At 51.6% G+C, this 14,614-nt stretch overlaps 1 protein-coding gene across 1 annotated transcript in view; it reads right to left on the bottom strand.

The window, feature by feature from the left end:
- Positions 1-5,696, bottom strand: part of WSCD1 (WSC domain containing 1) — a 19,776-nt gene extending 14,080 nt beyond the window's left edge. The window contains exons 1-2 of the mRNA XM_009641836.2: positions 5,033-5,696; positions 746-860 (exon numbers count right to left, since the gene is read on the bottom strand). Of these exons, the coding sequence (XP_009640131.1) occupies positions 746-860; positions 5,033-5,459 (542 nt within the window). The 5' untranslated portion in view covers positions 5,460-5,696. The remainder of the gene's footprint in view (positions 1-745; positions 861-5,032) is intronic.
- Positions 5,697-14,614: the final 8,918 nt, after the last annotated feature.

The raw sequence follows: 14,614 nt of genomic DNA, 5'->3' as shown, positions 1-14,614 counted from the left end.
CCTCTCGCCCCGAAGGCGAGCGCGCGTTGTGCCCACGCAGGGTGCACGAGGGTCCCCCTGGCCAGACCCCGCCGCTGACCACCCCGCTGGCCACACCGAGCCAGGGCCTGGCTCCGCGTCCTCCAAAAAGCGCCTGACGAGGCCTGACGTCTGTCTGTCCGTCTGAGAGTTTCCTTCACCCCAGGGACAGCTCCGTCTGGAGCATCTCTGTGTGGCTGCAGGGGGCTGGGCTGGAATGGGGGGTCTGAAAGCCAGCGTCGTGGGGTGAGGCTGCAGTTCGGGCACCCCCCAAAGGGCTCTGTGTTCAGCATCGCCCTGCGGACCAAAGGAAGCGAACGCGCTGGGAACAGCCCTGCTCCCTGCCGCGCAGCCGGTCGTCTTGTGCTCTCCTGGTTCTGGGAGCGCTGGTTTGTTCGTGGTTGTTTTTAACATTGTACATCAAAGATTTGGGCTAGAGGGCAATACCTAACAAATATCTGACAAAGATTATCTAACAAAACACTCATTTTTGACGAGGACAACTGAAAATACGTTCTAAGTAGCCATGCTGTAGTGAAGAGGATCGGCAGCAGTGAAACGGTCTACTTTAAGCAAGGTAGCAGAGCTACGCTGTGCCCGAAGGTCTGAGATAATCACAGGTTTCAGAGGTGCTATATGTTTAAGATACGGATGCTTCTCCCATTTCAAACTCGGTTCCACTTACTGTCAGAAAAGAGAGAACTTGTAGTGAAAAAATACCACTCACCTCTCAGCACAAGCTTCCTGGCAGTGCGATACCGTCATTTTTCTTAAGTCATAGAACACAGCTCCCTTCAGCGTCCTCTCCCTCGAATCATCGCTGAAGCATCCCATGTAGGTGCCTGGGTGCATACAAGACCAGAGTCAGGGAGCTCGCATGGGATGGAGACAGGGGAGAGGGGAAAAAACCGTCCAGCGGCATGAGCTGCAAGCGGGGCTGAATTTGCTCGAGTCCCAGCCGGCCTGGGGTCCTGCCTGCTCTGCAGCCCTGTCTGCTGGCACCGGGCCCTGTAGGTGCTGGCGAAGGGCTGAGCTCGATGTCCAAGGGAAATGAGCAGCCGGGAAATGAGACCTTTCCCTTCCCGGGTTCCCGTAAGCAGCCCTGCCTCTGCAGACCTGCAGCCCGCGTGCGCCCCGGAGCTGCCGCTCCCGTGGGGCTGCCGCCTGCTCGGCTCCTGTCGGTCACTCCCGTGGCGAGTTTGGGAAGCAAAGGAGAAGGTAGTCTTCAAAACAGTATAAACTTTGAGAAATCTTGTGGGATTTCTCCCAGGTTTTCGTGAAAATCTCTAGTTGAGAATAAGATGGTGCAAGAGAAATATTAAGAAAATCAATTTTCTTTGGGTACACAGAGCATATTAAAGTGTAATGGAAAGATAACTTCAGTCTTAACTAGGCAGCGCTGCCTGGCTATCGTGTTGAGCGATCTCTCTTTCTCCAGCGCAAATGAATCTTTTAAAATGCGTCTTGCTGTACTTAGCATATGAAAGATAAATATTTCTCTTAGGCTGCAGCCTATGTTAAGCCTCTTTTTTGTTGTCGCGAACAAAATACTGTAAAAACCCAGCCCATGTTTTAATATGATTGGCAGGCTGATGTAGAGTCCCACTATTACACAAGTGTGTGTATGTAAGTACCTTTTGTCGTTAAAATATGAAGGAAAAAAGGAAATTTGATTTTAGAAGTAGTAGCATTGAGATGATAACACAGGGAAATTAAATAACATGAGGTGTGGATTGGAAGAGAATATATGGTGAAAAATGAAACTGAAAACCATTGTATTAATAATATAATCCACAAGAAAAAGAAAGTTCAGGCCACTCTAGCAGAATTTTTGGAGCTAGGAATAATAAATCAAACATTTAAATATGACAAACACCACAGCAGATCCAAAGACCTGCGCATCGATAATTTGCAAACATGCAATCAGAAAATTCACAAGCTGTGAATAACGAGTGGGGAGTCACACACCTGCACCAAGGGTGTTCTGCATCTTACTGGGGACTTTTGGTTTGGGTACTTGGGTTCAAAGCAGCAGCAGCAAACTCAGCATGCGGGGCCGAAGAGCCCAGGTGCGGAGGCACGGGCAGGCCAGCCGGCGTGGGCAGCGTCCGCCCTGCGTCCCTCCCGCGCTGCCGCCAGCCCGGCAGCGACTCCTCAGTCACATCCCCTACGAACCACGGAGGAGTGCGCTGTGTCTTGGGAGGGGTGCACAGTGAGGCAGCAAGCCTCAAAGTTCACTAGAAGTGGGGGGGGTAAGATAACGTGCTCTACATAGGTAGTTAAATTTTTAATTGATAATAATTTCCAAAGGCTTTCCAATGCTCATTAACAATTAGTAATGTCACCTCGTGTTCAGTCAGATACTCAAGCGATGCGTGTTTGAACCAACGTAACTCGGCGGGATGCAGCATAAGCAGCCCCTGGCTCCTCCCGGAGCAGTTGGAACCTGAGCAGCTGTGTGGCCCGTACGGACGCTGGCCTTAACGAACGTTATGGATCATTTTCATGAATCTTTTTGGGTTTAGTTGAAGTTTTTAAAGAACAGGTTCATGCTCCGCCTGGTATTGGAGCAGCTCATAAATACTCAACACTTTTCTCTACTTTTTGTCTGTTCTTTCGTTCACTGGGGGGGTCACCAAGCGCAAGGGGGAGACGGTAGCACCCAGGAAGCTACAGTCTGCCAAGGGCGAGCCCGGCACGCTGCCTTTGCGCAGTCGGGACTGTGGGAGAGGCGAAGCCCAGGGGCTCGCGGGCACTCGCCGAGTTCAGCGAGCCAGGTTTGCTTCATGGAACCCCCTGAAACGATCTGTGTGGTCAGGCGCATGCAGCGTGGAAGTGCAAATCGCAGGGCACCCGGAGCGAGGGAACGTAGTGTGCCCTGGTTTGTTGTACCGCTTTCCTCCCTGGCCCCCTCGGATCTCCCGGCGTGGAACAGCAAGCCTGCCCAGGCAGCATCCCCCCTGAGCCCTCCTGGCCGAGCCGTCCGCCTCTACTGAGCCACTGAGCCCAGGGTACCCGCTGCTTGTGAGAGTAATGCTTTGTGAGTATTAAATATTGGGTTTATGAGGTACAGCAACAAAGCCTGGAGGGTTCCTGAAGAGCTTATTGAAGCAGGCGGTCACCGATGGCAGCACAAGGCGTTTGCTGAAGGTAAAGGTGCCTCTTCCTCCCGCAGAGAGGCGGTGGTGTCAGCATCCAGCCCTCCCCAGCGGGAACGGGGACAGGGCCCCTCCCCAAAGCTTTCCATGCCCCTGCGCCGGGCTTGGTCCCTGGTGGGCAGGACGGAGTAGGTGCAGCCTTGCGCTTGGTGCCAGGCCAGGGGCTGTCACTGGGCTCCGAGCTCCCAGGCTGCGAGCTCGGGGCAAGGCACGAAACGCAGCGGGGTTCCCGGGAGGCACCTGCGCTTCGCAGCCCCTCTTTGCCGTCCAAACCTGCTAGCAGTGGGTGTTGGGAAGTGCCCGTGGAGCGCTCTTGGCAGCTCCGGCGTGGCGCTTCAGGCAGCTCCAGCGGTTACAGCTTGCCTGACTCACGCTGCGTGACTCATCCCCCACGCACCATCGCTATCGCCGCCGTGTTCCCGTTTCTAACAGTTTGCTCGATAGGAGTCACGAGGTGGCACCCATTTGTGGGATTTTTGCGGAAGGTGCCCCTTTGTTTGGGTAAATTTATGCAAAAAACTAAAGAGCAATTTAGTAACGTGGTGTCTCGCCATCCAGATCCCGTTCCTGTTTTTTTTTTTTTTAATTATCAGTGAAACATCTCCAAGAACAACTGGTTCTTCGGAAAGGCAATGGGTCAGAGATTGCAAAGGCATAATTTGGTGCTGCAGCCTTGAGAGCATGGTCAGTCACCTAGCTCGCATCCTGACGCTTTCTGTGTTGGGTCCCTCAAGGGGGCTCGCCCGCTCCCCGGGGCTGCTCAGCCCTCGCAGGCACCTGCAGGGCTGGGGGTCCAGCTCCCCGCCGCACAGCGAGCGGCTCAGCCGTGTAACAGCCCAGCACCACGGGCACCCGCCTGCGCGCGCCTCCCCACAGCGCGTCCTGGGCCCGGGGCGGGGGACCGTCCCAAACTCACCTGGGAGGAGGCAGCTTTCTGTGGTGGGGCATAGGGGTATAAAGGCATGCAGGAAACGTGAACATCTACGACTCCTGTTTTGCTTCGTTGCTTGGTCTGGATAATACTTTCTTAAAAGCTTTCCTCCTGAACAAACCAAAGCAGCCCGGGCACGTATTTACCAGCAGCAGTCAGGGCAGCAGAATCGGGCTCACAGTGAAGCGAACTCGGATTTCTGTCAAACCTGAATGGCTTTTCCATTTGGATTGGAAAACAGTTTTGTATCTGTGCCCTGACTGCTGATGGGGTGGGCTCCCCTCACGTCCCCCTGGCCTGTTGCAGATTTCCAGCAGACTCGCCAGGCACCAGGAGCTTGTCTCCGATCCAGGAGGTCTCGTCTCATGGTGGTGCTGGCCTGGCACGCGGTGAGGGAAGAAGGGCTGTGTGGCCCACGTCTTGTCCCCTTAAGGACAGCGTGTTTGCAGAGAGGGACAGGAACAGCGAGAGTGCTGCAATAGCAGAATTTAGCGTGTGCTAGAAAACTGTCGCAGCAAGGAGGCACTTCCAGACCTAAGGTATTGTGTGGGTTTGGATAGTTAATTTAATAAAACCCGCTTTTAAAGTGTTCCCTGTTCTGAGAAAGAAAATCAATTAAGCAGTGTTCATCTCTGCCTGCTTGAAGAGAAAATAATTTAAATTAGGGAGCATATTTCACTGTCTGGGCTTCGTTCAATCAATAAAAATAAATTTTTGGAGGAAGATAGAGCTCAGCATGACCAGGGATGCCAGGATTGTACTCTGGCCCGTGCATACGCTTAAGAACTGGTTTGAAAGTGGTGGTGAGCCAGGAGGAAGGCGTTTCTGCAGGCAGACTTTGTGGTGCTCACCCATCTCTGCCTGGGACGGTCCTAGGAGGAGTAGGTTTTCCTACCAGCAAACGGGGCGGGGGTACATCCCTTACCTTTGTGTTCCGCAGTGTGCTTCATTGCTTTAAATCCTGCTGTTTGCATGGGCTCCTGGTCGCTGATGAACCTGTGAAACCACCTTCTTCTCAACTGCCTGAGCTCCGAGTTGCGGGACACGAGCCACCGCGGGCTGTGCCGCTGGTCCAGGGCCGGCTCCTGCAGCGTCTCCATGCCCACCAGCAGCCTGGGACCAGGGTGGGGGTTTTGCAGCGTCCTGGGCTCTACGATCCCAACCCCGGCCATCCCGTCCGGCACCGGCAGGGCCTGATTAGTGGAGGTCCCACGTGCACCTTGCTGGATAACCAAGCGGGTCCGCTGCAGCAGCAGGAGGCTGCCAGCCATCAGGTAAGCTGCTGTCAGGAAGAAGAGCAGAAACTGCGTCCGACGGACAAACTTCTGTAGCCTGAAGAAAGCTTTGGCCATGCCCTTACTGAAACCGGGCCCTTCACGCCTCCCGACGGGCCCCTGAATCTCCACCTGGCCGGGCGCTGGTTCCTCCCATAAGTTCAGCCCATCACTCCGGTGCCTCCTCCCGACGAAAAGCCTTCTCCCCCGTGGCCGGCGGCAGAGGGAGCAGCCTGGCGCGGCACAGCCGCCACCCTCAGGGGCCTGGCTGGCCGAGGGGCTCCGCACGCACCCGGGGCGCTGCCATCATCGTGCTCTGCCAAGCTGCCCAACAGCCGATGCTGAAACCTGAAATGCAAAGGGGGAAGGTTGGTTCACATCCAGAGAGAAAATACCCGTCATCAGGGTGACTTTCGCCCACCCACCCCTTCTTTCAGCTGAGCGTTTCTCCATCTGTTGTTTATAATTATGCACTTTAAAAACTATAATCCAATGAGGATGATTGATTAAGCAGAAGCTCGTTTCAGATCTTCAGCCTTACTCTTTTTTTTCTGTCTTTTAAGTTGTGATGCACAAGAAATACCTTTGTGATGAGGTTATTTCTCTTGGGATGTTTGGAAAAGGAGTTCTTTATTTTCTTTTGTCAATAGCCGACATCTTCATTCTGTGTCAGTGGCTGGAAGAGGCAGCCACAGTATAGGCGTCTTTTTAGGAAGGTATTATCAAATTCCTTCCTTTCAGCGGAGCAGTAGCTAAGCTACAAATGCAGAGCAGAAAGAAACTGCCGTGTGGGGGTGTGGGGAAAAAACCGACATTGCATCAACTCACAATAGATAAGATCATAATTATTTATCTCTTTGCAGCACAATAAAGTCAGGCTTTATGCTGGAGGATATCTGGGGTGCTGTACTGTGTGGCTTTAAAGGAAACCAGAGACCCTGCTACTTTTTTAGTAGGTTTCTATTACCAAATATTGACGTGTGGATGCCTGGACAAAAACTGGTGAATGTTTGAAAAAAAAATAAAATAATCATTTCCAGTTTCACCAGCTATCTCTTGGCTGCTTCGGAGCTCTGCAGGCTTTAGCCATGGTGGGATTGCCTGGGCAAGAAAAGCTGTGCTGTGCTCTAGGGAACCTTTAACCTCCCGTAGCAAATAAAAGCTGGCACCTTCCCATAAGTTCCAGGCAAGTGTTGAGAAAAGATGCAGTGTTTTCCAGAAATGAAAATATTATGGCTTTTGCTTAACTTGCATTTGGGGCACGCTCTTGAAATCCACAGTCACAGCAAAGAAACATCCATTTGCTGTATTTCTTGTTTCAGTATCTGATATAAAGTTTTGTGGATATTCACTTACTCTTCTTAAATAGATGCTGCCAATTAAGTCTCCACCCATCCCCTTTCTCATTTAGCTGTGCAACATCTGTCTTAAGCAGCAATCAAAAACAAGGCCCAAAACCTTCTAGGCCAAAAATATGTTGAAGCTCAGTGGAATCTGTTGTCCATGGAGCCTGAATTCCTTTTGTGTGACCTTTCAGCCTCAATTGCTAAACGGGGTGGGCACAAGGCAGGAGCCCCTCTCTTCTAATCCTGTAAGCCAAGTGGTCTTGAGGACCTGATTTAGGTGCTTTTGTAACATTTTTTTGTTAAAGTCCGTGTACATGGGTTTAATTGTATGGGGCTAAGGAATATCCAAAAATATTCTATGTGTTTATCTCTACGCTTTCTCCAAGAGCTCAGTCTGAGAAGGCCCTACTGCTCCCCCCACCAGTCCCCGTGGGGCTGTTAGCAGGCGGGTGCCAAGGGCCACCAGGCTGGCGCGCGCGCGCTGTAGGAAATTCAGACGGCTTTGCCCACCGTAACAGTCACCACAACTCCTCCTGATCTGCTCCGAAGCCAAAGAAAAGGCATTGATTTACACCAGCTGAAGAGCTGACCCTTAAATTATTGAAAATCTCCGATCAACGTTGTGAGTGCTCACGAGCTACAGTAAAAGGGTCAGAAGCAGCTAGAGAGATGAACAGAAATCAGCCATAGTTAGGTACTGCAGATTGTTACTGCGCTCATTTATCTGAAGAAATACTGTCTATCGGCATGGGTGTGATTTGGTTCACTAGTTGTTCCTTACACGGGGCTACTGGAAACGTGAGCTATTCCCAAAGGAGGCCGTCTAATCTAAAAGAAAGATGCGTGTGTCCGTTAGCCGTTTGAGATTCTGACGGGGAAAGGAGCGTGCTCCTTACGGCAGGCGGCATTTTGAGGTGAGGCTTGGCCGGCAGCCGCACGCCGTGGTGGCCGGGGGCTGAGCAGGCAGCACCCTGCAGAGGGATGGCCCCTCCGAGCCGAGCGCTGCTGCCGAGCGTCATTGGTGAGGTGGTAATGGCTGCAATCACCCCGGGATTCAAAAGGCTTACGAATCCCCCCCCCCCCCAGCAGCAAGATGGAAGCTAGTCTTGCAATCATTTTTGCCCAACTGTAATTCAGGTTTCATAGCTCCTCTGGTTTACTCACAAAGCGATCAAGTTACAACATCAAGAAAAGCTTCCAGCCAAAGTTCTCGAGTGGGGCCAAGTCCTCTGCACGGGGAAGGCAGCGCTGCGGCAGCCGGGGGCCTGGGGCGCTGCTGACAGGCGCTGCTGAGAGCGGTAGCTGGCTGGAGAGGGACCATCGCAGCCGTGTAGCAGAGGTCGGGCGTGTTGTGCTTGAGACTGCGTCGGTGGCCCAGCGCGGTCCCTTTTGATGCGCCGCACGCTTGAGTCTCTCAGCGGATTTCAGTGGATTTCCTCCGTGTTTGCAGGGATGTGAAGTGGAGCGGCTGGAAGCTGCGTCCTCCCCGTGAGGAGAGGATCTGCTGCTTGTCTGGGCAGCACGTGGCGATGCCTCCTTGTGCCAGGGGAGACGGGTCTGGCCACCGCCGGCCCAAGCGAGGCCTGTGCGGGGTGCGATCGCTGCCCCCGCGTTGGCAGGATGGGAAGCCTGCATCAGCGGAGCTGGGGTAACTGCCCGAGACACCGGACCTAACTCACGTATGCAGCACGCTGCGCATCCCAACGCCAGAAACGTTTGGCATCGCTCCTGTGGCTCTGCCTGGTTGGTTGGTTTGTTTGTTTATTTACTAAGGAGGAGCTGCTTCTGGGTCTCAAAAGGCCAACTTCACCCTTGCCCGATGGACAAGCCAATTCTACTGCAGTCAATATGACATATATAAATTGCCTCCAGATGCATTCGCCCTCGGTACAGTTGCCATGACAGTACATTGTAGTGAAACCCAACCACATAAATAAGCAGACTCTCCACCCACAGCAACTGCTGCAAATGTGCAACTCAAAAATTAAATGTTGCTTTTTAGTGGGGAAATAGCAGAGTGCTGCTGGCATAAAAAAAAAGTCATTTGATTTTTCCATATACTGCATATTGTGGTATCATCAAAGTATGCCTAAAAGAATTGGAGTGCATCGCTTTTGATGAGGCCATTAAAAAGGAAAGAGTAAGGAGGATATGAACTAGTATCTGGTAATAGAAAATGTATCGCTTGTCTTTTTCATACGTGTTTCACTTAAAAGGAATGAGGTGAAATGGAGGAAGAGTGGAGCCCTCTGTTCCTGTTTATCAGTCCTCTCAGCCAAAGGGGCTTTAGGACCGTATTAGTCGAGAGTTGAGTCAGTAAAATCATAAACTGATAATTGAAAGGACTTTGAGACGGGCAATGAGAACTGTTAAATGGCAGAGAAGACCTCTAGGTGAAGAGAACAATGAAAGGGTTAACGCTGCAACAAAAAGGGGAGTAATTAGCACTGGCAGGGATGGGCGCTGGAGATGGTGGGTGGTGGGACAGGAGCTCTGCTGGGTGCTGTGCCCGCAGCAGGGACAGGACCTCTAAGGTAGCGCTGTTACTGAGGTTAACCTGGTTATTGAGGGCAAATATGTGATGGGGTTCAGGAAAGCATCGGGCGTTCTTATTTTGTAAAATCTTAATTTATGCACTTTACTAGCGATACGTGAACTTTTAACTGTTGAGGGGTCAGATAACCGTTCAGACGTCTGAACAGCATTTTTAGCTGTTTGTACCTGAATTTTTTTGTCTGGAAATGCCATTAGAAAAAAATAGTTTGAGGTCTTTTTCTGTAAGACCTCTATATATACAGCAGGACTGAATGCAGAGCTGAAAAATGTGTCTTACCTGAAATCCCCAAATCTCAAAACATGAGTCTATTCTGATCTTCTTCCTAAAATGGGCAACATTGTGGTGGTTCTCGCTGTCTCTAGGGAAGCCAACATCTTAAAAGAAAGATTCCTCTGAGTCTGGCATGACTTGATCACCAGTGGATTTGCCGGCTGGTAGCTGAGTTTTCGGCCCGCCGTCCTGGTGCTGGGGAAGCCAGGAGGTGGTTGCTTGTTTACTTGGGTGCCGCCAGCTTCAGAGCGCATGGTGCTGGGTGCCGGCTGTAAGAGACGCTCTCCCAAGGGTTTTGCACGACCCTGCAGTGCGCGGACAAGGCACAGTCCTACCTGTGCCCACAGAAAAGCTGCTTCTCCTCTCGCCTGCAACTTCCCTGCGGGCCACATTCCTCAGGGCACGCTCCTCTGGGGTCTTGCCATTGCCCACGGGAGTGGGGTGGCAGAGGTGGAATCCTCCAGGGGACTTGAGTGGGATCCTCTGAACCGAGCTCTGGCAGCCGCGTTGCGCCCGGCTCCTCCAGCGTGTCCGTCAGCAGGCAGCGGCCGTTTTCGGGGGGATGCGAGCCCTCTGGTTGAACTCGCTGCAGGCGCTAGGAACAGCCGCTATGCCTGGTCAAGGAGTTTGTATCTTTGTACAGCTCTATCAATATTTCATAAAAATGACGTGGTTAGCAGGTCGGGGAACGCCTGCCCCGCCTACGTGGCTGCAGGGGGCTCTTTTTGGAAGGAGGCAGAGAGGGGAGTTGTCCGCGTGTGCTGCCCGTGTCGGACCGCTCTGGAGGTGTACCCCTCCCTCGGTGCCTTGGCAGCGCTGCGAGGCTGTGCGCGGCGTTGGGAAATGCCGGAGCACAGGTTGTGAACTCGGCGGGTTGCACCTCGGTGCACGGACGGGACCAAGCGCTGGACCCGCGGCATTTCCAATTTAAACTGCTGGTTTTCTTTTAGTCCTTATTTTTCTCATTACATGTGTAATAGCAGCTTTAGAACTGCCATTAAAAAGGTGCTATAAGGAAAAGCAGGACCTTGCTTCCAAAACGATCTCGCAAAGTGTGACAGGAGATGTCACGCTAGGCAGCTGCATTAACATATTTGTAAAGAGAAATAGAAGAAAATTTGTAACATTCTTGGCAGTTCCACTCTCCTAGCTAAAGGAGGGGTTACAGAATTTTTAAGGGAAGACTGGATGCGTTCAGCGATGCCATGGAAGCCGGTAAAGGCTGGAGACGCTAAAGAACAGCCCCAGACGTGCTCGGTTGAGGGCTGTCCCTTCATAGCCAGCTCAATGCAGAAGCTTAGGTCAATTCTGCATCGATGGCTGCAGCTCATTAATAGTTGATCTTGTCTAAGGACCAGCAGGATTTTGCAAATTCAGAGTTCTTGGCATGGAAGCAAGACTATGTTTTCTGTTGTAAACTGAAGGGAATTGGACTCATGAACGCTATTTTTAGAAAAATCCATCCCTCTTCCCCATTTCTGCTCTCTCTTGTCAGATTTCCTTGAGGACAAATGCAGTCAGTCAGGGCCTAGCTGACGGATTCTGGCTCACAGCCTTTCCTTGGGATACGCCCTGCCATTTTCTTGAGGCTGTTTGGAAAGTCAAGGCCGGCATCAGACTGTGTGAATGCAGGCAGGATGAAGAACTCCTGAGAAGCCGCAATTCTAGTGTCGGGATCCTGTCAAATACTGGCAGTTCCCCTTATTCCAACAGCTAAAAGCGCCCCAGGTATCTGCCAGCGTCGGTCCCGAGACGGCCGGCGGCACGTGCTTCTGGCGGCCGGGCTTCCGCAAGTGGCCGGAGCCGCCGCTTGAGCGTTGAGAAAGGGGTTAAAGGGACCGCGGAGGGGAGCCGCTGAGCCCTCCCCTCATGCCTTGAGTGGCATCAGCAGAGCGAGTCCGCGTTATCCCCGTTCCCGAATCATGGGGTAAGAAAGAAAAATGAAACTGTGGATCTTGTTTGTGTGGAAAGCAGCCTGTGCTAAAAAGTAAAGCTTAGGAGAAGCATCCTGGTACGCTACTGTCTTAAGCCAGAATCCACTCGGCTCGAGATGCAGGTTGCTGCTGATGGATGTTGGCTCGGGGCCCTTGTTACTTTTCCTAGCTCCTTAAGCAAGTGTCGTGTGGAACCGTCTCACCAACTTAACAATGTAATTTAGGCACTTACGCAAAGGAAAGAGAAAGAGGTGATTTCATGATTCCGTCACCTTTCCTAGGATATTCTCTCACCAAAAAGAGGAAATTTTCAACGAAGAGTTACTATAATATTCATTTCCTTCACCACCTTGAACACGTACTTTTCTGTGAGATAAGGTCTATGAAGATAACCTGATCGTTGAGCCTTCTGGCAATTACAATGCAGTGCTCAAAGAGACCCCTCTAGGATCCACCAGCCCTTCCCAGAGCGTTTGGGTTCAGATGGAGAGGGAGAAACCCCAGCTCTGGCCCCGGGCAGGCAATCCCCCCTCGCTCTTCCATAACCCTGCAGATGAGGCTTTTATGACAGGCCCCGGAGCAACGGCAGCCTCCAGCCCAGCAGCACGAGGTGTCCTGCACGGGCAGGGCCAGGAGACAGCCCTGGCGTGGCTGACGTGCCATGTGGTGATGTCCCACGCAGTGACGTGCCACGTGGCTCCAGCAGCCGCTGCAGCCCCCGCCGGTTCTGTTGCTCTCCAGTTTTGTCATCCCTGCCCTGCCTGCAAGGCAAGTGGAAAACTCGGGTTGCTTTGCAGGTTCCAAGGCAGGATGCCTGGCTGAGGCTGAGTCAGTGCCCGTGCGTTGCTCGTGCACGTCCTGCATCACGTTCCCTGTGAAACACGCCACATCCTTCAGTTCTGCTGCCATAGAACTTGCTGAGGGTTTGTATTTAAATATAATAAAAGGGTTTCTTCCCATCTCTTCCCAAGTCACCTCCAATCGTTTGATTTAGAGAATAATTTGGCTTTTAAATAAGCTTATCATATCGGGATTTTCCGTAAAGTAACGAGGTGCCCAGTGAGACAGAAGCAAAAGGACCTTCAGCCTGTGCTCCGACGTGCCCTGCCAGCTCCCCTCCCGCAAGATCTGGCCTTACTCTCTGGGCTTTCAGGAGCAAAAAGCACTTCTCCCAAAGTTTTACTTGCTAGAGGTGGGTCTGTGCTGACGCTGCGCGCCTGCCCCCCTCGTGAGCAGCCTTCCTGACACAGAGCTGCTTGCGGGTGTTGCTGTGGGTACGATGTGAGGGCTGCCAACACGCCAGGAGTGAGCAGGAGCTCCACGATTTCTGCACGTGCCGTAGTGGCAAACGTTGCTGCTGGAGAGGGCTTTCTAGTGAGTTTGGCGTTTCCTTCTTCCCCCCTGCTCCCCTAAAAGTGCGCTTGCTAGGAGATGTAATCAGATGGCAAAGTTATCTTTGATGCTGATACTGTGTTAAAACTGTTAATGATGAACTGTGATAAATAAAGCAGAAACAAATCTTTACGCAGAGAGAGCAGGAGGATGGGGAAAAACTATATAGTCCATAAGCTGGTCAGACCGAGTTGGAAACACACATTATGCCAGCCGTATACAGTATGGGAGGTGTTTTCCAGCGGACGGATAATTCAGCTTTGGAAGTGAAAGGCGATGTCAGAAGAGAGCTGCAGCCCGAGGCTGGAGTCAGCACCGACTCGTGCAGATTTGGTCACAGCAGCTCTTTCGCTAGATACTCTGCTTCTTCTGAGGCCAATTCTCTAGCATAGGTAGGTGTAAATCCAGGCAGTGATTTTGCTGGTGAATGCGGTCGCCTACGGTGAGGGATGCAGAAGAGCCTGCAGGAGGCAGCGGCTCCGGGAAGGTTGTGAGACGGAGGGCTGACTTGGGAAGTGTTGGTGGCAGCTTGTGACAGAAAGCGTACCGAGGCCATACGGTATTTTCTCCATTAATGCAATACTTTTAACCTAGCTCAGTGATAAAGTAATAATCAGCAGGACTGATTTCCACCACTGCCAGGGTGGAAAAGATGCAGACCTATGCATGCCCACATTTTATATGTATACACACACACTTACATGTGTCCATGCCTTCTGTACATAGAGGGGCGCGTTCCCAAAGGATAACGGGCAATCTGCCGTCACCATTCTTGATAAACTGAGACTGATCAGCAAACAGTATTCTTGAAGCTAGAAAGTATTTTGGTCAATAATAAACCATTCCTGCATAACGTACATCCCTTGGATATTAAGAACTCAAGCACCCAGCAAACGGTGCTTTATCTGCAATTTCCAAAACAGCCAGTATGGCTCTGTGGCTGCAGGCTGAAGTTTTGCAAGAGGTTGTTGTAAAAAACGTACCATGTATTGATTTTTGCCTCACAGCAGCTAGAGAGGAGATCTGTTCCTGCATGCAAGGAAATCTACTGGAATTAAAATAACACGCAGATCTGTAACTAAATCATAGGCATTCGGAAAGAGTCTTTCCTGACCCCCTCAACATCCAAATTCCTGCAACATCCACCTACTTAAAATTGCTGGGGTCTGTTTATTTAGCACAGCGATGCCTCAGAAAGTGCTTAGAGAAGCCGAGCGTTCTCGTATCTCGCCAGGCTGTGTCACACGCACGCTTGCATTATCCATGCCCACTTTTCAAGTATAATGTTTCGTGGATGCTCGGAGAAGGGCATCTCGAGAGCAAACTGCAATCTTTATAAATAATGCAGCTAAGCCTCGCGCACTCGGATGCCATGGATAAATTTAATAAATCAAACAGCCATTCAGCCTGCAGTGAATGTTAATACCTCAGCCTCTGCAAAAAGTTGCCTGGTGATTACTTGTCTGAAGGCCAGCTGACAAACGGCTTGCAAAGCGAGATAATGCAACTGTGTAGGAAAAAGAGGAAAAAACCTCACCTTCCTTTATGGTCGAGGAACTCCTGTTGTAGCCAGGCAAAGTCCTAGGCAATCCGGTGAAATATTATAAAAAGCTGTAATGCATATCTGAAAAGCTGATAAATCCTGCTCCCTCTGCCCTTCCCCGCTAATCCTTCTCCTGCCTCCCTCCTCCAGCGCGCAGAGCCCTAATCCTCCCGAGCACCCCTCCGTGCTCT

The sequence above is a fragment of the Egretta garzetta genome, unplaced genomic scaffold (assembly GCF_000687185.1).
Source record: "Egretta garzetta isolate BGI_Z169 unplaced genomic scaffold, ASM68718v1 scaffold337, whole genome shotgun sequence".
Taxonomy (NCBI): Eukaryota; Metazoa; Chordata; class Aves; order Pelecaniformes; family Ardeidae; genus Egretta; species Egretta garzetta.
This window is presented reverse-complemented; position numbering and strand designations above follow the sequence as displayed.